Here is a 23072-nt window from a genome sequence, read left to right as displayed (position 1 = left end):
AAGCGGGGGAGGGGCAGAAGCTGCTTTTGCCAGAAGTCGTTTTCTACTGAAAATTGGGCTTTCCCAAACAAGAAGTGTATTCAGCTGCTGGGCTGGAGTCTTGAATTTATTTTTTTGTATAATTAGGGTTTGAAGGATACAGCAAAAAAGGAAGCAGACTGTCAGTTCCTGAAGCAGGGGCCATCACCATCAGTGACACGGCCACCCAGCCTTCAGGAAGAGTTTGCTGGGGGCTGAGAGAGTGTGGGAAATACACGGGGGCTGCTTGCAAGCATCTGCCTCTGAGTGCAGACAGGTTTGGAGAAACAGCTGTGTGGAAATCAGGCAAAAGTCGTCTGAAGAACTGTTCACTCACCATTTAACGGAATTCAACTTTGTTTCCATGCCATTTTTTTTTCAGTGTTAATAAATCTCTGATTATTTGCTCTAATTTAAAGTTGATTTTGTTTTCTCAAAACTACTTGGAATGAGCAGACACAGCTGGATCCTCCCTATTTACCCCAGGGGATGCTAAATACCCTGGTGAAGAGGAGACATCCCTGCACAAAGCAGAGCTGTGGATTCTCTGACCTCCTTGAAGACCCTCTTCTGAGCTGCAGTGGACATTTGTCATATTTTTATTAATGGGTGTCTGTCCTAAAATCTCCCTCTGTGAGGGTTGGTCACTGTTGTGGCTTCTCTCGACGTGAGGTTGGACTCACCTTCCATATGAAAAGTGCACAAAATCACACTCACACTCTCTCGTTCACACATAAACACTCACTCATAGAACCCTGGCACAATCTGAGGGTCAGTAATTGACTTTGGCTCAGCCCACCAAGTGGTCTTGCCCTGAAGCGTCAATCTCAGGGAAGCAGTACAAAAACAGGCAGGGGGTGGGTGGCTACCTCTGGAGACAGCTGGAGGTCGTCCTTTCAAAAGCAGGCTGGCTGGCATGCTGACCAAATTACTCCTGCCAAGGTGCAATTGCCGTGGTTCCTTTGGCCTGGCCTTCTGACTCTCCCCGAATTTCTACTCATTTCTAAGGTTAATTCTCTTTATTCTCCAATACCCACTCCAATACATTTCCTTCCATTTGTGTTCTCCAGAGTCTGTTTTCATTGCTGACACCTAAGATGGTACATAATCATAAGCCAGTGTGATTTCATTTCCTACCTGAAACCTTTAAAGAAAATGCCCTCAAGCAGTATCTCAGACACCCAAATCCAAGGTGTTACTTGGGTGGCAATGGAAAGACACCTGAGCGGGTGGGCATGGGAATAGAGGAAGAGGAATAGAAAAGAGGAAGGGAAAAGAGAAAGTACTGCATATTTCAACCTACTATAGTCTAGGACTGAGGATACAGCAATGAACAACATAGGCAGAGGCTCTAACAGATGCCAGAAGCCAGCTAGGCATTTGTCTGGCTACCTTATGATAACATCATAGGGAGGGAGGTGCTCCCATATCCCAAGTGGGAAGAGTGTGGCTCAGTGAGGCTGAGAAACTTGTCCCGGGCCACACAGCAGATGACTATTGGAGCTGGAATCAGAACCAGATCTCATTCCGAACCACATCTGCCCTTTCCACTACATAAATTTGCTAGACAATGGTGGGTAAACCACGTACCTTTTTTTCTTTTCATATTTTGATTTCAGTGTTGTATCCATGATTTGGAATGAGCCCACCTGAGCCTAATGATGTAACAAGATCTCTGGATTATATATGTATTTACTTTAAAAACACAAGGTAGAAAACTTTACTGAGTCCATGAAAAGAAAAGCTGGAGGCACGTCAAAGCCTGTTTTGATTTAAGTGGAATAGATCCAGCTTGAGTGTAAATTTGAGACTGTGTTTGCTTGTGTCACACTCTATTTTTCAAATTACTTTCATATGTCCCGTTTCATTTATTTCCCCCAGTTCTAGATGGGAAAACTGAGGCCTGGGACTTGAAATAACAGTTGTATGTTTGCACAGCAAATTATGAGAGCCAAAACTCAAACCCATTCTGTCTCACTGTACCTCACTGCTTCTTTCAGCACACAATAATTATTATTGTACCAAGTAAGTTTAACAAAGTGATTTGGATCAATTCATTCTGATGATTTGAGTTAGCTCCTGGGATCATTTGGGTAAATATTAGGCCCACATCTCTTTCCAAACATATTCCATCTCTCTCTCTTCAGTTTTTTTCTTAACTTTTTTCTATATTTTCACCTCTCCCCCCTCATCATACCTCCCTTCCTTTCTCTGTTAAACTCCTCCCCTTCTCTTCTTTCCTCCCTTCCTCTCATCCTCTCACCCACAAAAACATTTGTTTGTCTTACATAAGTGTCATGTGACTGGGTGGCTGAAATGAGAAGTATCTTTTAAGCTCCTGGAAGCAGAATATTTTCTTATGGATTTTTTATTGTTTGGATTGTTTTGCCAGGCTAATGAAAAAAGACTCCGAGGTCCCCTTATCTCAGGCCAACTAGAGGATGCCTTCAAGTTTTTGTTTTTCTTCCCAAGCTGGTTCCTTACAAATGCATCCAGAAGGTCATTCCCAGGTCCCCAAGATAGTGGTGGGTAATCAATCACATCCAGGACATCAGCATTACAGCAGATAAGCTCATGCATGGGAGGATTTGGGAAAGGAGAAAGGGGAGCCTAAACTGTCCCTGAACCATGTGCTCCAGCAAAGGCAAGCTGAGGGATTACTTTTTCTAGGACTTCACTGGGACAGCCACAAGTATATTCTAGCTCCAATGACCATTCTTCCCTTTTGATTTTGGACTCAAAACAAATAAAAATACACATACATAAAATGCTTAAATATTTCCTATATAATCTGATAACTGCAATTCAGCAAGCAATAAAGATTGTGTGATTGTGTTTAACAGCTCCAAGGGCTGGGTCCAAACCGGGCCCCCAGGCAATAACTAATCCCTCTGAAACAAACAGAGAGGACAACTCCAGACCTGGCTTTGCCAAGGACACGTTTTGTAAGCTTATTTAAGTCACCTAATTTCTCTAGGCCTCAGAGTCCTCAACTATAAAATAATGAGCTAGTTTATTATTATTTTTTAGCTAGTTTATTATTTCAACCAATGCTTATTAAACATCCACTTTGTGTCAGGCTTTGTGCAAGAAGCTGGAAATATTTTTAAAGTATAGACACAGTATCTGTTCTCAGAGGGTCTCAGTGTTTAATGGAGGAAAAGATGCATCATAAGAGAAAAGTGCTGTGGAAGGGCAAAGGTAAAAACAACTCAGCCCAGGAGTTTATCTTTAGGATTCTTCCCAACCCCAAAAGTCTACATGCTTGGCAATTTTTGTCTGTTCATTTTGTTTTGGTTGTCTTTTCACATGAATGTATGTTATTTCATTCTTTCTTGACTAGTTGTTTTCAAATCATTGTTGTCATTATCAACCATTACCAATTACCAAACACATATTGTTTAATTACCCCAACAATTTTTATACAATAATACTGAAGCCCAGAGAGGCTAAGTAACTTACCCAAGCTCACATAGCTAGGAAGTTACGGAACTGAGATTGGAGTTGACCCCCGTCAACTCCGAAGTACATGCTCTTTCTACTACTTGGTGCTGCTTCAGGTATATGTAGCCACTTAGGACAAACAACACCATTTGCAGGAGCAGGTGTGAAATAAAAATATGAGGCTCTTTGTTCAAATATTATTGAAAATTTCAAGACAGCAACAGCAAAGCATTAAACAAAGCACAGGGCCTGTCTAAGCACAGGGCTCTGAATGACTGCCCATGTTGCACACCGGGAATCCAGCCCTGCCAGCCACAGTTCAGTTTGCAGTGGCATCTCCCACTGAAGCAGAAAAGCTTCATAGCAAGTTGCAGGCCCAGATCACAGTCGTAGAATGTTTCAGTGATCATGCTTCACATGTAGGATTTCTGGCATTACCCAGAGGGTTCATTGTGAACCACCTGGCAGGATTTGAGTGCTCTGTGTGGTAGCTTTTTCAGAGTAGCCCTGGCACCTAACCTAAAGAATATTAATATCATTTCTGGTAATGCCAATTACTTTTTTTTTTTTTTTTTTTGAGATGGAGTTTTGCTCTTATCACCAGGCTGGAGTGCAATGGCACGATCTCAGTTCACCACAAACTCTGCCTCCCAAGTTCAAGTGATTCTCCTGCTTCAGCCTTCTGAGTAGCTGGGATTACAGGCATGTGCCACCATAGCCAGCTAATTCTGTATTTTTAGTAGAGAAGAGGTTTCTCCATGTTGGTCAGGCTGGTCTCGAACTCCTGACCTCAGGTGATCCACCCGCCTTGGCCTCCCAAAGTGCTGGGATTACAGGCATGAACCACTGTGCCTGGCCAGCCAATTACTTTTTTTAGTGTGGGGAAAGGTATATAGTCTTGAGCTGAAAGAGTTTTGCTCGGTGCAATGGTTCATGCCTGTAATTCCAGTATTTTGGGAGGCTGAGAGGCAGGAGGATGGCTTGAGCCCAAGAGTTTGAGACCAGCCTAGGAAACAGAGACCCCTGTTCCTACAAAAAAAAAATACAAAATATTAGCCAGGCATGGTGGTATGTGCCTGTAGTGGGAAGCTGAGCTGGGAGCATCACTTGAGCCTGGGAGGTTGAGACTACAGTGAGCCATGATCATGCCACTGCATTCCAGCCTGGGTGACAGAATGAAAAAAGAAAAAAAAAAAAAAAAGAGTTCTGGTCATACCTTCACACCCTTACTCTTACATTCTTACATTTAGAACATGAGGAGGGGGAACACTAATGCTGCATAAATGGAACATGTCCAAAAGCCTCTTGGGATGCAAGCCTCTTTTTAAATTGCAAACTGGGACCAGTACGTGTGCCCTAATACAGGGCAGTAGGAAAAAAAGCAACAAGAGCTTTGCAGCTGCTGCATTACAAACTTCTCTACTGAGGCACTAACTCCTATTAAGGTGTTAGCTCCTACTGACCCAGCAGAGGTTGAGTAAAGATTGTCATTTTGGTCAATGATTCTTAACCAGTGGTATTTAATCTTTTGAGATCGCAGACCCCTTCTTTGAAAAGTATGAACCATCTCCCCAGAAAAAAAGACAAGTATATGTAAAATATTCTTGTGTTCAATTGTAGACTCTCTACCATAGCCCTAGATTTTTTAAAACCATATTTTAAAGCATGGCTCCCCTAATTATAGAATTGTCAGAGGCGTTTGAAGCAGAGCAACTCCATCTTGAGTAGGGGCTGGATAAAATAAGGCTGAGACCTACTGGGCTGCATTCCCAGATGGTTAGGCATTCTAAGTCACAGGATGAGATAGGAGGTCAGCCAAGATACAGGTCATCAAGACCTCGCTGATAAAACAGGTTGCAGTAAAGAAGCCAGCAGAAACCCACCAAAACCAAGATGGCCATGAGAGTGACCTCTGGTTGTCCTCACTGCTACACTCCCACCAGCACCATGACAGTTTGCAAATGTCATAGCAATGTCAGGAAGTTATCCTGTATGGTCTAAAAGGGGAGGCATGAATAATCCACACCTCGTTTGGCATATAATCAAGAAATAACCATAAAAATAGGCAACCAGAAGCCCTCTATCAGTGGAGTAGCCATTCTTTTATTCCTTTACTTTCTTTATAAAGTTGCTTTCACTTTATGGACTCCCCCATAGTTCTTTCTTGCGTGAGATCCAAGAACCCTCTCTTGGGGTCTGGATCCAGACCCCTTTCTAGTAACAGAATCTTCCAATGTTAGAACTAGACAGAAACTTAGAGATTATTTTTGTGAAAGCACCTTATTCCTAGTGGTGTGAAAGCTGAGGTCATTTGGGATAATAAATGGTTCTGCACATTTTCAAAGAGCTAGTCCTCTCATTGTCAACGCTACCTTGAACTAGTTGTCCCACTCCTAATTTGCTCCTGTCAAGACACTGCAGCCAAATGGAACAATCCAGTGCCACAAATGGCTGCTGCTAGGATGTCAGTGAACATTTGTGGAGCACCTGAACCAGCCAGGGTACTGGGTGCAAGAACAGCTCTTGTCTTTGAGAAGCTCAAACACATCTAGAGGAGAAACAAACAAGAACAATATAATGTAATATAACACATGCAATTATAGATGTTTGAACTAGGTTCAGAGGTGCCCTAACAGAAGGTGCTACAGGCTCTGCTTGATTGGATCATGCGATGCTCCCAGAAGAGGAAACGCATATGCAGGGACTTGAAGAAGAAAAGGAAACACTTATGCAGGGACTTGAAGAATGAGCAGAAGGGCCATGGAGGGGAAGAGTCTCCTGGCTGAGGAGTCTAGCATGCACAAGCAGAGAAGGCTGAAACAGCCTGAGGACAGGAGGAGCTAGAAGTGGCTGGGATTGGCTAGAGCATAGGGTGTGTCCGAGGAGGAGGAGTGATGTGGCTGGAAGAGAGGGGAAGAGCCAGACCTGAGGGTGATATCACTCTGAGGGGTTTGGACACAAAAAAGAATATCAACCGATGTGATGGATTAAGGAGCTCCTTCCTGGGGGTGGTGCAAGGAGGACAGATAGTCATCTGTCCTAGATGACTTCTGAGGGGCTGGGGGTGGGGGTTGGGTGGGGCTGGAGTGAGGGCAGCCTCTCTGAGATCCCTGTCACCTCTCTCTTTAAAAATCAGCCACTGCCAAACACTAGAGAACCTAAGAAGGCCCCTGTAAAGCATTCAGAAATGACAGGCAGTCAGCCTAGAGTAAAACTTTAAGAAGTCAATAAGACATACACAGCAGAAAAGGACCACACTTCTCCATTAAAAGATAGCCAAATGGGAGGAGGCCTTCTCAAAAATACAGGGAAATTTCTCACTTGATGTATTGATGTTTTTCCTCTGCAGAGCTTCACATTTTTCATTCATTCTTAAAACTGAGCCTGTTCAGCCCTAGGAGGTGGGCAGGCTCTGAGGAATCATCAATCAAGAGAAGAGAACATCACCAGAAACATGTAAGGGAAACATTTCCATGTCATTACTTCTCAGGATTCCTGGGCATTAAGGGTACTTAAGAAGTGCTTGTAAGGAGTGTGTTTTCTCCCAAGCAAATGCATAAACAAAAAATCCTAATTACAGGGACACTGCATTGAGTCTGTCCTAAAGCTGTTCTGCCTGTATTCACCACTAGGTGTCATTAGAGCCCTCTTTTAAAAGAAACAAAGCTTCAAAAAACACCTCAAGAGCATAATTTTTCCATAGTGTTCCTATTTCTCAGTTAAAAAATATGTGTGTGTGTGTATATATATATATATATTTTTAACATGAGTAAAAATTGCAAATGTTCAGGACTTAGCTCTCGAGTGGCTACTAAGGATTATGATTCCTCAGACTACCTGCAAATATCATTAGTCCTACAGAATCACAACAAATACATTTTTATTGAAATATCTATGGTAAATATACATCTTACAGGAAATTCCATTGCGTTTACACTATTTATTTAATAGAAATAATCTCTGAGATTATTTGCATTTATTTCTGAAGGAGGATGTTTTTCCTTCCTCAGAATAAGTTCAGGAAATGGGTGAAATGTTCAGGAAGTTAGCTAAATGCTGATGTAAATCCAAAAGGAAGGTCTGTTGTTGTTTCTTTCTTTTTTTTTTTTTTTTTTTTTTTTAGGGGTGGAGGGACACACAAAAAAGCTAGGAAGTGGTTCTCCATTCACTTATGGAAAATGTTATACTGAATTTCTGATTTAAAAGGAAGAGGATTAGAAAAAATGTGTGGGCCCATGATATCGTTTTCTGTAGAACTAGTTAGGCAATCCACAGTAGTTAGCAAAGAAAACGATGTCAAGAAACAAAATCTACATGGGAGACATGACTTGGATTCAGTTTGTCCTAACTTAAACCTTTACAATGAAATTTGAATCAGTTACTCTAAGAAGTAAGTCGTGTTAGAAAACTCTGAGTCCTGAAGAGCTGGTGGGGCCTCTTAGCACTACATAAACAACTAAATGCTACCCTCTCCTTCCAAGGACCCTGTCCCCTCCACTAACAGTGTCATGCTGACCCTTGGACTGCAAGGGGGAGTCTGAATGCAGTGAAACTCAAGATCTCCAGGGGTACTTGGTCGGTGTTGCAAGCTGCTGTGGCCTTTGGCGTTATTTATCTTTAATTTGCAATGTAGGGGTGTGCTGTATCAGGTGTGCAGAGCAAACAAACTCCTTGCCTCTGAAACACTGGCATTTTAGAAAGCAAAGATTCGGCTCATTGACCAGAGCTACAGAGGACACAATTTGTTGTGGCTTCTCTGAAAATCATCCCCTCTTTTCCATCTCTCTGCTACCACCTTCATTCAGGCCTTCATGGTTTCTCATCCAAACCGGTCTTCCTGCCTCCTGCCTGCCTTCTTCCCAGCCCACAGTGCACACAGCACACAGAGCAAGTTATGTAAAAACACCAACAGGGACATGAACCTTCCTTGCTTTCAAACTTTTGCCGACTCCCCTGTGCTGAGCGCAGGAGCGAATACGGCCTCCAAGGCCTTTCATAACTTGGAGTCAGCCCACCTTCCCTCCTACTCCAAGAATCTCAGGCTCCAGTTACACTGAGCCACTCACTGCCCTGCACCTCCCGCCAGGCAACTCTCTGCCAAGTTTATTCACACATTTATCCTTTTCACTCTGGGTAAATGAGGACTGACCATGTACTGTACTTCTTTTAACTTCTATAGAGCAATCTCTTTGTATTTATACAATTATGACTTAACAGTAGTAAGAGAAGAAGGTTCAGAGGGCACAAGGTAACACACCTACATAAACGACCCTACTGGGTGCAAATACTGTAAATCAACATATGCCTAGAAAAGGTGGTCAGATGCTGAATTTTGACTAAATACCTCCGATGGCACATAATGAGTAAGTTTCGATTTTTATAGTTTTACATTCTGAATTCTGGGGGTGGTTTTGATGAGCAGACCAAGTTTTAAAAGAGTTATGGTCTTTGGGATCCCCACTTCTTTATCCTCTTCGCTGCACCTTCCCTACATGTTGACATCAGCAGATGTGTCCTTTGAGGGGTGAAATGGTGAGACCACAGCAGTTTAGAACTGTTTGCCCATTACACTGGGTACTCAGAAACTGTTCTATTCAAGCTAAACAACAAGACCTAGGGACTTAGGAAGAAATAACATAGTTAAGTGTGATAGGACTAGCAGCATTGATCATTTGTGGCGAGGAGTGTAAAGGGAGGCACGTAGTGTGCTGCAGCGAACTTCTAGAGGGAAAGGTTGTGTCTTATTTATCTGTGTCCCCTACGGTGCCTTCCCAGGACAGTGGCTGGCACATGATGGACCCTCATTCAGCTATTCAACAAATATTTACTAAGCAGTAGAGGATTTGTTTTTCCAGGTTTAGAGTTTTAAGCTTAATAGTAGCTGAATTCTTTCTCTGTTTTGTCATCTGCACTTTTGGACTCCAAGTTGGACTTCGTATTTCATAGTTTTTAAAAATCACTCCCTTTCCCTTCCCTAGCCCATTCCAGTGTTCTATATACAGTAGACTTTCAGCAAATATTTAAAAGAGACAACTTACAACAGGCAACATGGTGGGGTAGTCGATCATTCCCTAACCTATCTTTGAGGCTAGAGAATTTTCTCTGAGGCTAGTGCCGTAGCATCTTCCCACAAAGTCCTGCCAACCAGATGGCTCTTGTTGTCACCTTTGGTTTCCTTCCTATGGTGGCCACATTTCTCACCAAAGCCCTTCAGTTTCTCCACCTAACAAGGTTAAAACCCTCCCTTCCTGCCCTCCTTCCTTACTCCATTTCTTCTTTCCTCCCTCCCTTCCTTCTACACGTTTTGATACTTGTGCCCTGTGCCAGGCAGTGTGCCAAGCTCTGACAGTACATAAATAGACGACTTTAGGTGCTCAAAGTCACACTCAAGGAGCTCAGTTTAGTAAGAAATGGATGCATGCACAGATCTTGCAATCACAGTGCAAGGAAGGCTCCCAGAGTTGAATGCACAGAGGCTTAAACCTACCTATCAATAAAAGGAAAGGGAAGCAGGAAGTGGCAAGCAGGAGGATCAGGGATGTCTTCCCAGGAAAGACGACACAAGGCTTTAAAAACGACAGACATAACCTAGTTAAAGAAAGATGGAAAGGACATTCCAGGCAAAGGAAACAACACATATGCGAAGGCAAAGGGGTGAGAGGAAAATGATGAAACCAGGACAGGCTTTTCTGTGACTTATCTATTCCATCTCATTGCTGTATATTCTACCCATTTACCTCATAACAAGTAGAATGATGCAACCCCAGGCATTTCAGGAAATTTACATAGCCAATCATTTAATCTCTTAAAGAGAAAGGCATTGATAATGCAGGCTTTCCATGAGATTCAGCACGTTCTTGGGTGAAAGCAGAATTGGGTGCTTATAGGAAACCAGGTGGAAAGCTGATGAAAATCAGGCAGTGGATGGAAAAATGCAGTACATTTGATTTTCTATTCCCTTTCCCTGGGAATTTGAGAAGTTGGAATCCTTTGCCATGAGGGTAAATAAATCTATGGGCCCTCTTAGCCTAAAGATGAAATAGACTGAAGGAAAAAAAAAAAACAGGGTAATTCTAAGAATTTCATGTGAGGCCAAGGTCCATTTTGAAAGTCTTTTGGACTAAACTTTTGCAAGTCAAACACATTTGCAAGATATTTAGTGGGATCCTCCCAGTCCTAGGATACCAGCTTGCATCGTGAAGGAAAACGAAGGACAGAATAAAGCCCTTCTCCCAGTCTGGTTTATTTTTGTACACAGAACCTCTGAAAACAGGAGGCTAAGGCTGACCTCTTTAGTCAAGAGTCAGCTCAACTTTAAAATTATAATTGCATGTGAAAGCTAAAATGGGAAAGAGAAAAAATCAGTTCTCAGGACCGAAATGCTAAAAACCCTTGGGTCACATTCCAATTAGGGTCCTGGCCATGCACACAGAGCTCCCATTGGGAGAAGGTGGGCAAAAGACCAGTCAAGACCAATTCAAACCATAGAGTGTTGGGGATCATGGCATTTATTCTAGAGGTGTCCAGTTTACAGATAAAGAAATGTACTATAGTGAGTATGCTATACAATCTTTTAAAAACTAGAAGCTTACAGTCAGATCTCATTATTGAGAAAGGTGCCAAAGAATCTACCCACTCCAAGTGAACTATTTGCAGTAAAGAAATCAGAGGAGGTTGGGTGCGGTGGCTTACAACTGTAATCCCAGCACTTTGGGAGGCTGAGGCGGGTGGATCACCTGAGGTCAAGAGTTCAAGATCAGCCTGGCTAACATGGTGAAACTCTTGTCTCCACAAAAATACAAAAATTAGTCAGGCATGATGGCAGGTGCCTGTAATCCCAGCTACTCAGGAGGCTGAGGCAGGAGAATCACTTGAACCAGGGAGACAGAGGTTGCAGTGAGCTGAGAACAAATCATTGCACCACTGCACTCCAGCCTGGGTGACAGAGCAAGACTCCATCTCAAAAAAAAAAAAAGGAAAGAAATCTGAGGGATAGAGTCTGTATTAGTTTCCTTGGGCTGCTATAACAAATTATCACAAACTGGGTGGCTAAAGACAACAGGAATTTATTTATTATTTATTTGGGACACAGTCTTGCTGCAATGCCCAGGCTGGAGTGCAATGGCGTGATCTCAGTTCATTGCAACCGCTGCCTCCCAGGTTCAAGCGATTCTCCTGCCTCAGCCTCCCAAGTAGCTGGGACTACAGGTGCACGTCACCATGCCTAATTTTTGTGTTTTTAGTAGAGACGGGGTTTCACCATATTGGCCAGGCTGGTCTCGAACTCCTGACCTCATGATCTGCCTGCCTGGACCTCTGAAAATGCTGGGATTACAGGCGTGAGTCACTGCACCTCACCCATAGGTATTTATTCTTACACAGTTCTAGAGGTTAGAAAGCCAAGATCAAGGTTGTTTTCTTCTGCAGGATCCAAGGAAGAATCTTCCCTGCCTCTCTCCTGGCTGGTGGTTGCCAGCAATCGATGTTTCTTGCTTTGCCTGTAGCTGCGTAACTCCAATCTCTGTGTCGGTCTTCCCATGGCATTCTCTCTGTGTCTGTGTCCAAATTTCCCTCTTTTTTATAAGGATACTAGATATTAGATTAGAACCCACCCTAGTCTAGTAAGTATGAACTCATTTTTGACTTGATTTAATCTGCAAAGACCCTATTTCCTAATAAGGTCATGTTCACAGGTATCTGGGGTTAAGATTAGGGGGACACCATGCAACCCATAAGAGTATAAAACAAAAACAAAATAAATCCCTGTATAAAATAAAATTACAACCAAAACCCTGAACTGGGCATGGGAAGACCTGCTAACCAACCTTCTCCAACCCCTTTGGGTTGTCCTCGCCCTCTCTACGTCTTGGTTTCTCCACACTAAAGGAAGGTCATCAGGCCTGCCCTACTGACTTCAGAAATGCCAGGAGAATAAAATGAAATCATGTAAATGAAAGTATTTTCTATTCAGAAAATGTTTCTTTAAGTGCAAGGAATTAAGAATTCATTCCCAATTGTGTTGACTTTCCTTAACTTCATAACTACTTAATGAAGAGGTAACGGAAAGAGAAACACAGCCCTACTGGGAAAACCATTTAAATTACATACCTGCCTTCGTTTAAGGTTTGAGATAAGTGTCCAGTAGCAATCTGCAGATAAGGAGAGTAGTATTGCAGATCCTTGTTCAATGGGCTTTTTACTCGCACCAAAACAGGGTGGTATTCAAGTGAAGCTAAAGGGTGGCAAGCAATTTAAAAGCAAACCAAGAGGCCTGACGTTCACATCTGGGACATCAGCAGACGGTGATGGCTCTCCTTCCCTCTGTCTGTGTGGTCTGTAATATTACTGGCTCCCATAACAATATCCTCATAGTAGCTTTGAATTTGCTTTGTCTGATGACTTTTCTGGATATGGTGACACAGACCACACAATTTGTAAAATTAGCTAAAGAAGCCACTTTCCTGATTGACAAATGTGGCATATGCCCATGTACATTACACAAACAGAACCACTGTGTAGCCAGAAAAAAAAAAAAAATTTTGAGGAAAAAAAAAGCCCCCTTTCCTTTCCCTTTTTTAAGAGGCCAAAAGTTCTAGCAATGATGGGAAAACTCTTTTTTAGGCCATCAGATTAAGTCAGTGGGGCTTGGAAGGCAAAGACAGCCACATGCATTGAAAATGCCAGAAAAAGAGGTGTCATTGGGATAACAACTTGAGAACTATAGTTATATCCAAAGCACCATGTGACCTACTTGAGTGTTACTGATGACCATATTAGTAATCAATTCTGTTGACCTTGGACTGTGGGGGTTTGCTGACCCAGGAGAAATCCCACAGGGGAAAAAGAGCCCCAGCAAAAAAGAAAGAGGCCCTCTGAAAGCAGTTCCCAATCTGCCCTGCAAACTGAATCCTCTATTTGTCACTGCTGGGTGTACATGCTTCCTAGTGGCTGTCATATACTTTCAGAAATATGCCAAGTCACACACAAGCTAACAAACAAAACTTTATTTTCCTTTAATACAAAAATTAAATAGCAAGGGGTTTTCTTTGTACAGTGATAAATTAGAAATTTACAGTACAGACATTGAAGCAGACATACTTTTGTACATCCTTAAAAGCAGGGTCCATTTCCTTTTAAATTTAGCAATTCATTCAGGGCATGTGTAGCAGGAAGTTTGCCTGGTACCTCTTTGTCAAACATCTGAAAGTCCCCCAGATTGGCTTCAAGGTTCCTGGAGCTGTGGGGTGGCATGAGGATCCAAGAAAGGCCATAGAGCATCCAGCCCAACAGCTGCACAGAGCAGGGGGAGTCACATGTTATCTTTTTGCAGATTACACCTAATATTTAATCAACTTTTCTTACAAAGAACTCAAGGGGCCTTCATTTTTTGACCTTTTCAAGCCTCACAACATCCCTGTGAGGTAGACAAAATTCAGAAACACCTCCATGCCTCACTGGGAGAGATCTAGAAAGCAGCTTACCCCTCCCAAAGCCCACAGCCAAGTCAGGGCCCCAGCCTACTTGTATGATTTGAAAACTTTCACAACCTGGGAGAGAAGATGGACCCAACCTTTGTGGGACAGAGTGGCTCTTGCCCCTCTTTTCAGAAGCCTTCTAGGATGACAGTGGTCATGTACTGAATATTGTAGGAGAGCAAGGAGGTATAAAAGCTTTGAGGACATGGCTCATACAGGACCCCAAAAAGGTCCTCTACAAATTGCCTGGGTAAATTCTGGAAATTGGCTGATACAAATAAGAGAAAAAAGGTACATGAGAAACAGAAACAGGCTACTATCAGGGCAACTGAGCTTGCCAAGGGTAAGAGGCATGTCGGGGGATCTGTAAGTCATTTGTCTCCTGGTACTGTCAAGTGTGTAATCACTGCACAAGTGCATGGCAAGAGACAGCAACAGAAAGCTCTATGTAGGCTAGAGTGAAATGAAATCCATTATGTAGGGCTCTAGTATCTGATCCTTGGTAGGAGCAAAATGCTCTCTAAGTAGTTTCCAAGGTCTATGACCTAACCCTGGAGGAAAAGTGATAACTCAGGTCATTTGCCAGACACAATACAAACCCAGATGGGAACTCTCAACTCAAATAAAATAAAGGAACCAACAGGATTTTCAGAGTCCAGTGACTCGACATGATTGACTGGAATAGCAACTCTCTCCAGTGTCCTCCATCACAGAACAAAATACAAGATGTAAACTGATTTTAAGAGTTTCCTTCCAGGCCGGGTGTGGTGACTCACACCTGTAATCCCAGCACTTTAGGAGGCCGAGGCGGGCAGATCACGAGGTCAGGAGTTCGAGACCAGCCTGGCCAACACAGTAAAACCCCATCTCTAGTAAAAATACAAAAAGTAGCTGGGTGTGGTGGCAGACACCTGTAGTCCCAGCTACTCGGAAGGCTGTGGCAGGAGAATCGCTTAAACCTGGGAGGCAGAGGTTGCAGTGAGCCAAGATTGTGCCATTGCACCCCAGCCTGGGCAAAAGAGCAAGACTCTGTCTCAAACAAATAAACAAACAAACAAAAAAGAGGTTCCTTCGAAAGTCTGTGCTCTGTGGCTCCCTTCCCTAACTGCAGCTGTGGCCACCTCACCAGAAATCAAATATTGTACCGGCCTGGTGAAATCCCTGAGTCTGTTCCTCTAGGGCTGAGACTGCTGAGCTCATCTTTGTGTCCTCAGGTCCCAGCTTGGTTCTCAACACAATAAGCATTTAATTCAGTGACCATGAGGATGAGGGGAGCCAGAGAATATAGAGCTAAAGGTGCTGAACAGAATCTAAAATCAGAGTCTAGACACATGAGCTTCCCAGAACCTGAGTTTGGGGAGTGCAGGTGAGAGAGTGACCTGGGAGAGGAAAATCAGAGAGCATCTCTGAAATTAAAAAAATGTCACCCCTTCTCCAGTTTCAGGCCCAAGTAAGTTGCCAGTTCAGAAATAGTCTCAGCGATCAGGAAATGGGTCTCCATAAAGGAAAGAGGATATGAATCAACCAAGAAGATCAAGCAGATGGTTCTGGCCAGCACCATTCTACCCCCATGTTTCCCTGCCCTGAGGTTTGGCCTATATAAGCAGGAGAAAGGAGTCTACCAGAAAGGATGCTGGATGGAGGTGCCATTGCACTATGTTTAATCTCTGGAGGCCAAGGGATTTCTGAGGAAGCTACAATCATATCTATTTACTGCAGGTTTCATAGAAAAAAAGACAATGCTCACCTTTTCTCTAGCAAGATGCTGTCCTCAAAGACACCCATACAAGTCACATGGAACGCCCCAAGCCCTGAATTGCCGGCAAAGCCAAGGCAGATGTGTGGGCCCATGTCCTTGTGGACTACTCTTATAGTCTTCCTAAGGGATTTCTCCAGAGATTGTCATGAAGCAGAGCTGATGCTTTCTGTTAAAACCACCTGTAACTGACTTGGAAGGAATCCTGGGAAAAGGATGAGAGATGTGTTAAAGGTAGAGAGACCCAGGCTGGGTGTGGTGGCTCACACAGGCAGAGATTTACGAAAAGGAGACAGTGAAACAGATGGGAATTCCAGAGGTCCCTGCTCCTTTCCCAGAGGAACAGTAAAGTTCAGCAGACCTGGGTGTGTCCCCACCCTAGATCAGTTAGAAGAACAGAGATTATCTATTTCAGGGCTTAACATACAGTTGGCACTCAATAATTACAACAATAACTGATATTTTTAACAAATACCGATGTAAGAAGTGATGGAGTTGATTGAAGGTCATTGGTAACTGACTCCTCAGCCACAAAGTTCTTTTCCTGAAACCATAAACACTCTCCATTGTCTGGAATGTGAAAGGAGAGGCCTATAACCCTGTAGCACTGCTAAGGCTACTAATCCAAATGGCCACTTCTGATCAAATACACTTTGCCCTGAAAAGGTAAGAGATTTGTGGAAAACGCATGTCAAAACCCAAAATATTGTCAAAACACTAGCTCCAGAACTCAAAACTCAGAAATCAGGTGCCCAGATTCACCCAAGTGCTCTTTTATTGTTATTATTTAGTCATTGACAAGTATTGATCACCTACTCCATGCCTGGCTTTCTGTTAGATGCTGCCTTGGTCACACAATCACTGACACATTACAAAGAAAACTGCATTACAAACCTCTATATTCTAACAGCAAGACTAGTCCCCTACCGCCTGGTCTTCCTTCCCCTGCCTGGGCCAGAGTCCCTGCACAACTCCCAAGACACCAGAACAGAGCGTGAGTAAGGGCAGGCTCTGCCCCTGGGTGCGTGCTCCAGGGCCCTGGACAGTTATGGGAACTGTCTACAAGCAGCACAGGGAGTTCACATTTTATATTTCATAGGCAATGGAGTATCAGATGGAGTTAAAATGGTTCTTCCGGGGATCAATTCTCATGCTCCTGGAACCTGACCCAGAGTCTAGCCAAGGTACTCAGACTGGGCACAGCAGCAGGGGCCACCTGTGCCCACTTAGCTTCAGTCTCAAAAGCCAAGACTTTGCCTTCCAAAACATATGATGGACCTTACATGCATCTTGATGTCAGAGAGCTCAAGAACCACACAAAAACAAAAAGGAAAGAAGAAAGGGAAATGTCAAACTATGGGCATAAGGCTCAAATCACATTTTTAAAACAGAGGAAATGCTTATTTCCAGAATTTGACCACCTATTTGGAATTCTGAGTCCCTGGAAATGTTTTTCCACAAAATGTGATTGAAAAAAAAAAAACAGAGCTTCCCTTCCTATTTTTTTAAAGGCATGAATTAATAAATAAGTCATTGCAAAGCAGTTGCTGAAGCAGAGAGGTATGAGTTACAAGGAGAGCAACCTGTGACATAGTCAACAATTTGTCCCCAAGATCTCATGATTAGAAGGCCTAAGGCAAGGTAAGAGAAAGGCCAGTTACAGTTTTAAGAGAAGTGCAATTTTTAAGCGGCTGCTAGGGGGGTACCCCCTCGTGAAGAACGTATAGCATAAATTTTAAAAGCTTTGGATACCTCTGCTAAAGGCAATTAAGACCTGGGCTATTAGAGTTTGCAGTTTATTTCATATGGTCTACACTTTATTCCCCACTAACCAATCAAGCTTCTGGCTGGCATTCTGGAGATTCATTAAGCACCATATAAATACTCCAGGCCACACTGCCTCCAATGAAATCTTAAAGGAGCCTTTGCCAATTACTAGGAAACAATTATGCACCAAGTAGTTGGATTAGCTGTCCTCAGCTCCCTTTATAAAACTGAAAAAGTCTCCATTGTCGTAAGGAGACCAGACTCTGATAACATTCTTATGCTTTAAAAAATAAAAAATAAAAAATTTAAAAAGGCACTATCATTCTGAGAATGCAAGTTGAAGTTGACCCTAGTTTTAAAGTCAGTTGAGTATACTATGTCATGGTCCAAGAATGTGCTTTTAATTGTAATTGACACACACAAATTACACAGCTAATCTGTGCGAATGCAAAGTTGCCAAGAAAGTTAACATTTCAGCTCTTCCAGACTGGCGTCTGCATAGATGCAATCACACAAGTAAAATATATTAAGTCCCCACTGCTCAATGCAATAGGTCTCTGGGGTCGGTCAGGTAAGTCAACTTAGTAAATCTCATTTTCCTTTGAATTAACTGATTGTCAGAAAGTGAATCATCCTTCCTTTTCCCCTCTTTAAGCATGCTGCAGTGCAAAAATTCCTATAAAAATACCTTTTTTTTGAGTCATTAATATAAAATGAAGAAAACAGCAGCAGCCCAGAAGACAGATGTTGAAATTTAAGAGAGGAAGAGAGAGAAGAAAAATCCACTGGATACCTTATGTGTGTGAGTACAGTACATTTGTTTGTTCAAACAACTCTGTTTTATGACAAAGGCACTGAAAGATTCTAACACCACCTCTCGGGAGTGCAATCCACAAAGTTCTAAACAGCAGACAGTGCACCACAGAAGATGTTTATGTTAGAGTAGCCAAACTATAAAACTCTTGTAACACTTCTCTGAACCCAGCGTTTCCAGTGTTTATAGATTGCTTTGCTATCTGAAAGACCCAGTTAGTATTTAAAATTGTAAAGGGTTCAAAAAGTTAATCTTTCTCCCTGCAAGTTACCAACTCACAGCTCAAATCCCACCCTGCAGGGGAAAACAGTATCACCCTGGACTTCCTGGAATCTAGGCAGGACCTCCATGCTCCAAGCTGCAACCTGCTAAAGTGATCAACGTTTTTGATTTTTCACAGCTTTGAACGCCTCTAACTGGCTGTTCCATTTTGGATCATTCCAAAGTCTACAGCAAAATCATTGGTTTTTTGATGCTGGGGTCGGGGTGGGGTCTCTTAATTGTTGCTAGTTTGTTCAAATTGAGATTCACTGCATAAAACTTTTAGTAGAATTTCCTCCAAAATGCTGGCATTCCCTGCTTCAAAATGAAGAAAGCGTGGAGGCTGACTAGCCTTATACCACAGTCTCATTGCCTTTCCCAGGCTTCACCCAACCATTTCCTCTTTTCTCTCTCTTTACCTTTCCAGAATTCACCAATCTGTTGGAACACTTCTGCCACGTGTGAAGAGTTTTGGCAGACCAAATCCACATGCCTGAAGTGATGCCCACCAGCAAAGACATAAAAATTTTCAACATTTCAACAGCCATGTTGGAATCATCTGCAGAATACCGAAAGAGTGCCCAGTTGGAGATTTCATAAAAATAACAGGCAATCACACATGTTGCAGGAACTGTGTACAGTACTGAGAACACCCCGATCTTGACCATCAGTCTTTCTAACTTGTCTGTCTTTGTCCCATCCTTTTGAAGATTTGACCGAATTTTGAACAAGGCCACCAAACCTGCAGCAATGAACAAAGTTCCAATCACCAAATAAGTAAAGAGGGGAGCCACCACGAACCCGGTGAGGGCATCGAGATTTTGGTTTCCAACATAGCATAGGCCAGTCAGTTCATCTGCATCCACCAGTCTCATAATCAAGATGACAATGGTTTTCACTGCAGGGATGGCCCAGGCTGCAATGTGGAAATAAGAGCTGTGCATTTCAATGGCTTCATGACCCCATTTGAGTCCTGCTGCCAAAAACCAAGTGAGTGTCAGAATAACCCACCAAATGGAGCTGGCCATTCCAAAAAAGTACATCAGCAAGAAAATTATTGCACATCCTGTGTTCTTAAGTCCTTCTTGGATGAGAACAGGTTCTGCTGCCTCTTCAAAATCACAGGATATCCTTTCCCGGCCTACAGTCAGCCTGACAATATAAGCAATGCTATAAATATTATAGCACATACTGAGAAATATGATGGGGCGCTCAGGGTAGGAAAACCTAGAAGAATCGATCAGGAAGGTCAGTACTGTGAAGGCAGTGGAGATGAAGCACAGGCTGGCCCACACAGCCATCCAGATATCGGTGAACTCCTTGGCTGAGCGGCTGTATAAGCCAGCATCATAGCCACACTTGAGAACACAGTTCAGGCTCCTTTTCACCCAGATGTACTGATCAGAATTGGTTCCCACAGAGTGACACTCTTCCCCAGGCTGGATGGGGGTTTTGTGAGGTAAGGGCACCTCTTCATCACCTGGCCCTTCCATGCACATGTGGTTGTGGTCGTTCTGTGGTGGGAATTTGCTGCAGTTCAGACTCTCTGGCCAGGCAAATCCAAATTCCTTCAGGACGGGTTCACAGCGTCTCTTGACTGAAAGACACATGCCGCCGCATGGGCCAATGGGGATGTTGATCTTCTCTGTGCACATTGGCACATAAACAGAACAAAGGAAGAACTGGAAAAGTAACAAAATGAACAAAAAAAAAAAAAACCAATGACTTGGAAGTTTGACCAAATGCTCCCACAAAGCTGAGTTGAATGCTTCCAGGCAATGCACGTATCTACTTTTAAACCCATCTATGGGGAGTCTGTCTGTTTACTCTGACCTCAAACAAGGGTGCCTGATAATCCATCACTTACACACTTTTCTTCGTTTGGCTCTAGTAATCCTTTCCAGAGGAATGTACATAAATAAATAAATAAATAGGCTGTGAAGAATTGCATAAGCCCTCTTTGCACAACACTTGAAATAAATTTTAAAAAACTGGCTTTCAATCTCCTTTCATTTTAGATACTATTTGAAAAAGCTAAAGAAACTAATATGACTCAGGTGGTTTATTTTTATCCCCATTTCTTTATCATTTTAAAAATAAAAGTCTAAAAAAATGTAGATCCTGTTAGTATTCTCTTCTCCCTACTTTACCCCTTAAAAATTTGTTTAAACTAGTCCCATACTGAAACAAAAAATGGCCCAATTGAGACACTGTTAGATTCAAGGACAGGATGCAGATTGAGGTCTCTGGTCACTAGGGATTTGTTTGGCCAGGTTTCCTCAATGAATAATAATGAAGCACAATAGGAAAATGTAAATGTTAAGTCGCTGAAACTGCAATACCAGCAGGGGAGAGTCCAGTTGCTGTCCTCAATTCCTCCAGCATTGATAAACAGTCTGCTTGGCTCCTTACAGATGTTGTCTATGAAGTCTAGAGTTACAAGTAACTATTTTCCAGCATGTAAAGGGATCCAGTCTTGTCCTTCAAAACAGCTTGGCTACTTTCCCCAGGATACATGTAATTAAAAATATATACCCCTGCAAAAGCTGTTTCTCCAACAAATTGCCACTGATGTCAGGATATGTGCTGTTTCCAAACTGAGAGCTGGAGGATAATTTCTTAAGCTTTTATAACCTAGTTCTAAAATTCTGGAACTTCCAAAGGGATATTTCAGCAGCAACAGGTCTAATCCCGACCATCTTTCCAAAACCACAAACCAAATTTTAAAATGACCTACGTAAAAACACGCACCTAGTAAGTAAGCTATATGTCTGTTTCTTATCTCTCAGAAGTTACAGCCAGAACCACAGATTTCTTTTTTTTTTTTTTTTTGATACGGAGTTTGCTCTCAGTCGCCCAGGCTAGAGCGCAATGGCGTAATCTTGGCTCACTGCAACCTCCACCTCCCAGGTTCAAGAGATTCTCCTGCCTCAGCCTCCTGAGTAGCTGGGATTACAGGCGAGCATCACTATGCCCGGCTAATTTTTGTACTTTAAGTAGAGACAGGATTTCTCCATGTTGGTCAGGCTGGTCTCAAACTCCTGACCTCGTGATCCACCTGCCTCGGCCTCCCAAAGTGCTGGGATTACAGGCGTGAGCCACTGCGCCCGGCCAGAAACCAGATTTCTGAAGCCTGGACAACTAACGTCTACTTTTTCCCACGACTTCTCTGTTTTCTAAATTTCTAAAAATCATCCAGCCTCAACAACCCAAACATAACCAATGTTAACACTTGAAAAATTTTCCTTTCAGTTTTTTATTACCCCAATGATTTTTTTTTTGCAGGACTATAATCACCCTGTATATGCAAATTATTATTACTGTGGAACATTTTTCTCTATCATTACATATGCTTTACATTTTTTAATGACTGCAAAAAAAATTTCTTCCAATATACCAACTACCTTCCTGCAGCTTCTTGTCACCCTCCAAGCATTAAACGTGCCTTCAACTTTTGAGGATAAGAAAGAACTCAAGCCAACCCAACCACTCCTTCATGCATGACCTCTAAAACCCTGCGGGACGCCGTGAGGAGGGGGCTATTCAGCAGAAAAAGGTACGGTAGTGTTTCATTTAATAACACCCCAAAAATAGTGGGGAGAGGGAAGGTCGGTGAGGCATGGTCGCCTTATCTCTCCCTCCAAGTCTTAGCTGAAGCTGGCTCCCTCCCACTTGCCGACCGAGCAGTGGCGGCCAGAATCCTTGGCAGAGATAACCCTCAGCTCCACTGGGGTTAGGGGTCTGGCCAGACATGGGTGGGCAAGGAAGAAAAACGGAAGGGCGGGGTGTAAGAGTGGGTTCTTTCCCAGGCCAGATGACTTACACAACGTTTTGGCTTCCAGTCCCTGAGAAAGTGGGGGTGGGGATGGAAATCAGTTTTCCAGGAGAGCTGTCTCCTTCAGGCTAGGATGATCAACTTGGCATGGGCTCTGCAAAGTTAGTTTGGAGCGTCCCTCCCCAAGGGGTCCTGCCAGGGGTAGGGGTGGGGGCGCCCACCTGCAGCTGGCTGGAGCAGCCGTACTGGATGAGCGGTGTGAAAGTTGTCAGCTGCAGCTCGGCGTCCGTCTGAAGCTCGTGCCCCACCAGGTTGGGCATCTTGGTCACGTTGTAGCCGAGGTTCTGGCACATGGAGATGCGGATGGGGTCGCAACGCCGCTCCTCCTCGTCCCCGAAGCCCCGCGCCGGCCCCAGGAGCAGCAGCAATTGCAGCAGCAACCCCAGGCTGAGACCGACGCCCCCGGGCGCCCCCGGGACGCTTGGCCCTGCGCCCCGCCAGGCCATGGCCAGCGTCGGGGGCAGCAGCGGCAGCAGCGGGGGCTGCTCTGGCAGACACCCCCAGTTTGCACGGGGGCGCCGGCTGCCCGCGCTGCTCCCAGCTCCAGGGAAGGGAGTGTGATGAGGCGATGAGGGGGCAGCTGCCGGCTCTCCAGAAGCTGCGCGCGACCGTGTGGAATATTAGACGTCCCGGGCCGAGGCCGAGGGACAGGCTGCGAGGGTCATGGCTGCAGGCGGCGAGCCCACAAGCCGGCGCCGGCCG

The 23072-nt window shown here is 43.7% G+C and overlaps 1 protein-coding gene and 1 long non-coding RNA gene across 2 annotated transcripts in view; one reads left to right on the top strand and one right to left on the bottom strand.

The window, feature by feature from the left end:
• Positions 1-20639, top strand: part of LOC105509306 — a 110385-nt gene extending 89746 nt beyond the window's left edge. Inside the window, exons 2-4 of the long non-coding RNA XR_001001415.1 lie at positions 6812-6918; positions 18116-18262; positions 18963-20639. This is a non-coding gene — a long non-coding RNA (uncharacterized LOC105509306). The remainder of the gene's footprint in view (positions 1-6811; positions 6919-18115; positions 18263-18962) is intronic.
• On the bottom strand, positions 13452-23072 carry FZD4 (frizzled class receptor 4). Its single transcript, XM_011938486.1, has 2 exons — positions 22532-23072; positions 13452-20217 (listed from the first exon to the last, which is right to left on the bottom strand). Exons 1-2 carry the CDS (start codon positions 22814-22816, stop codon positions 18889-18891), a joined length of 1614 nt encoding a protein of 537 aa, XP_011793876.1. The 5' UTR covers positions 22817-23072; the 3' UTR covers positions 13452-18888.

This window comes from Colobus angolensis, unplaced genomic scaffold, assembly GCF_000951035.1.
Source record: "Colobus angolensis palliatus isolate OR3802 unplaced genomic scaffold, Cang.pa_1.0 Scaffold174, whole genome shotgun sequence".
Taxonomy (NCBI): Eukaryota; Metazoa; Chordata; class Mammalia; order Primates; family Cercopithecidae; genus Colobus; species Colobus angolensis.
Note: the sequence above shows the minus strand (reverse complement) of the source record. Positions and strands in the feature narration are given on the sequence as shown.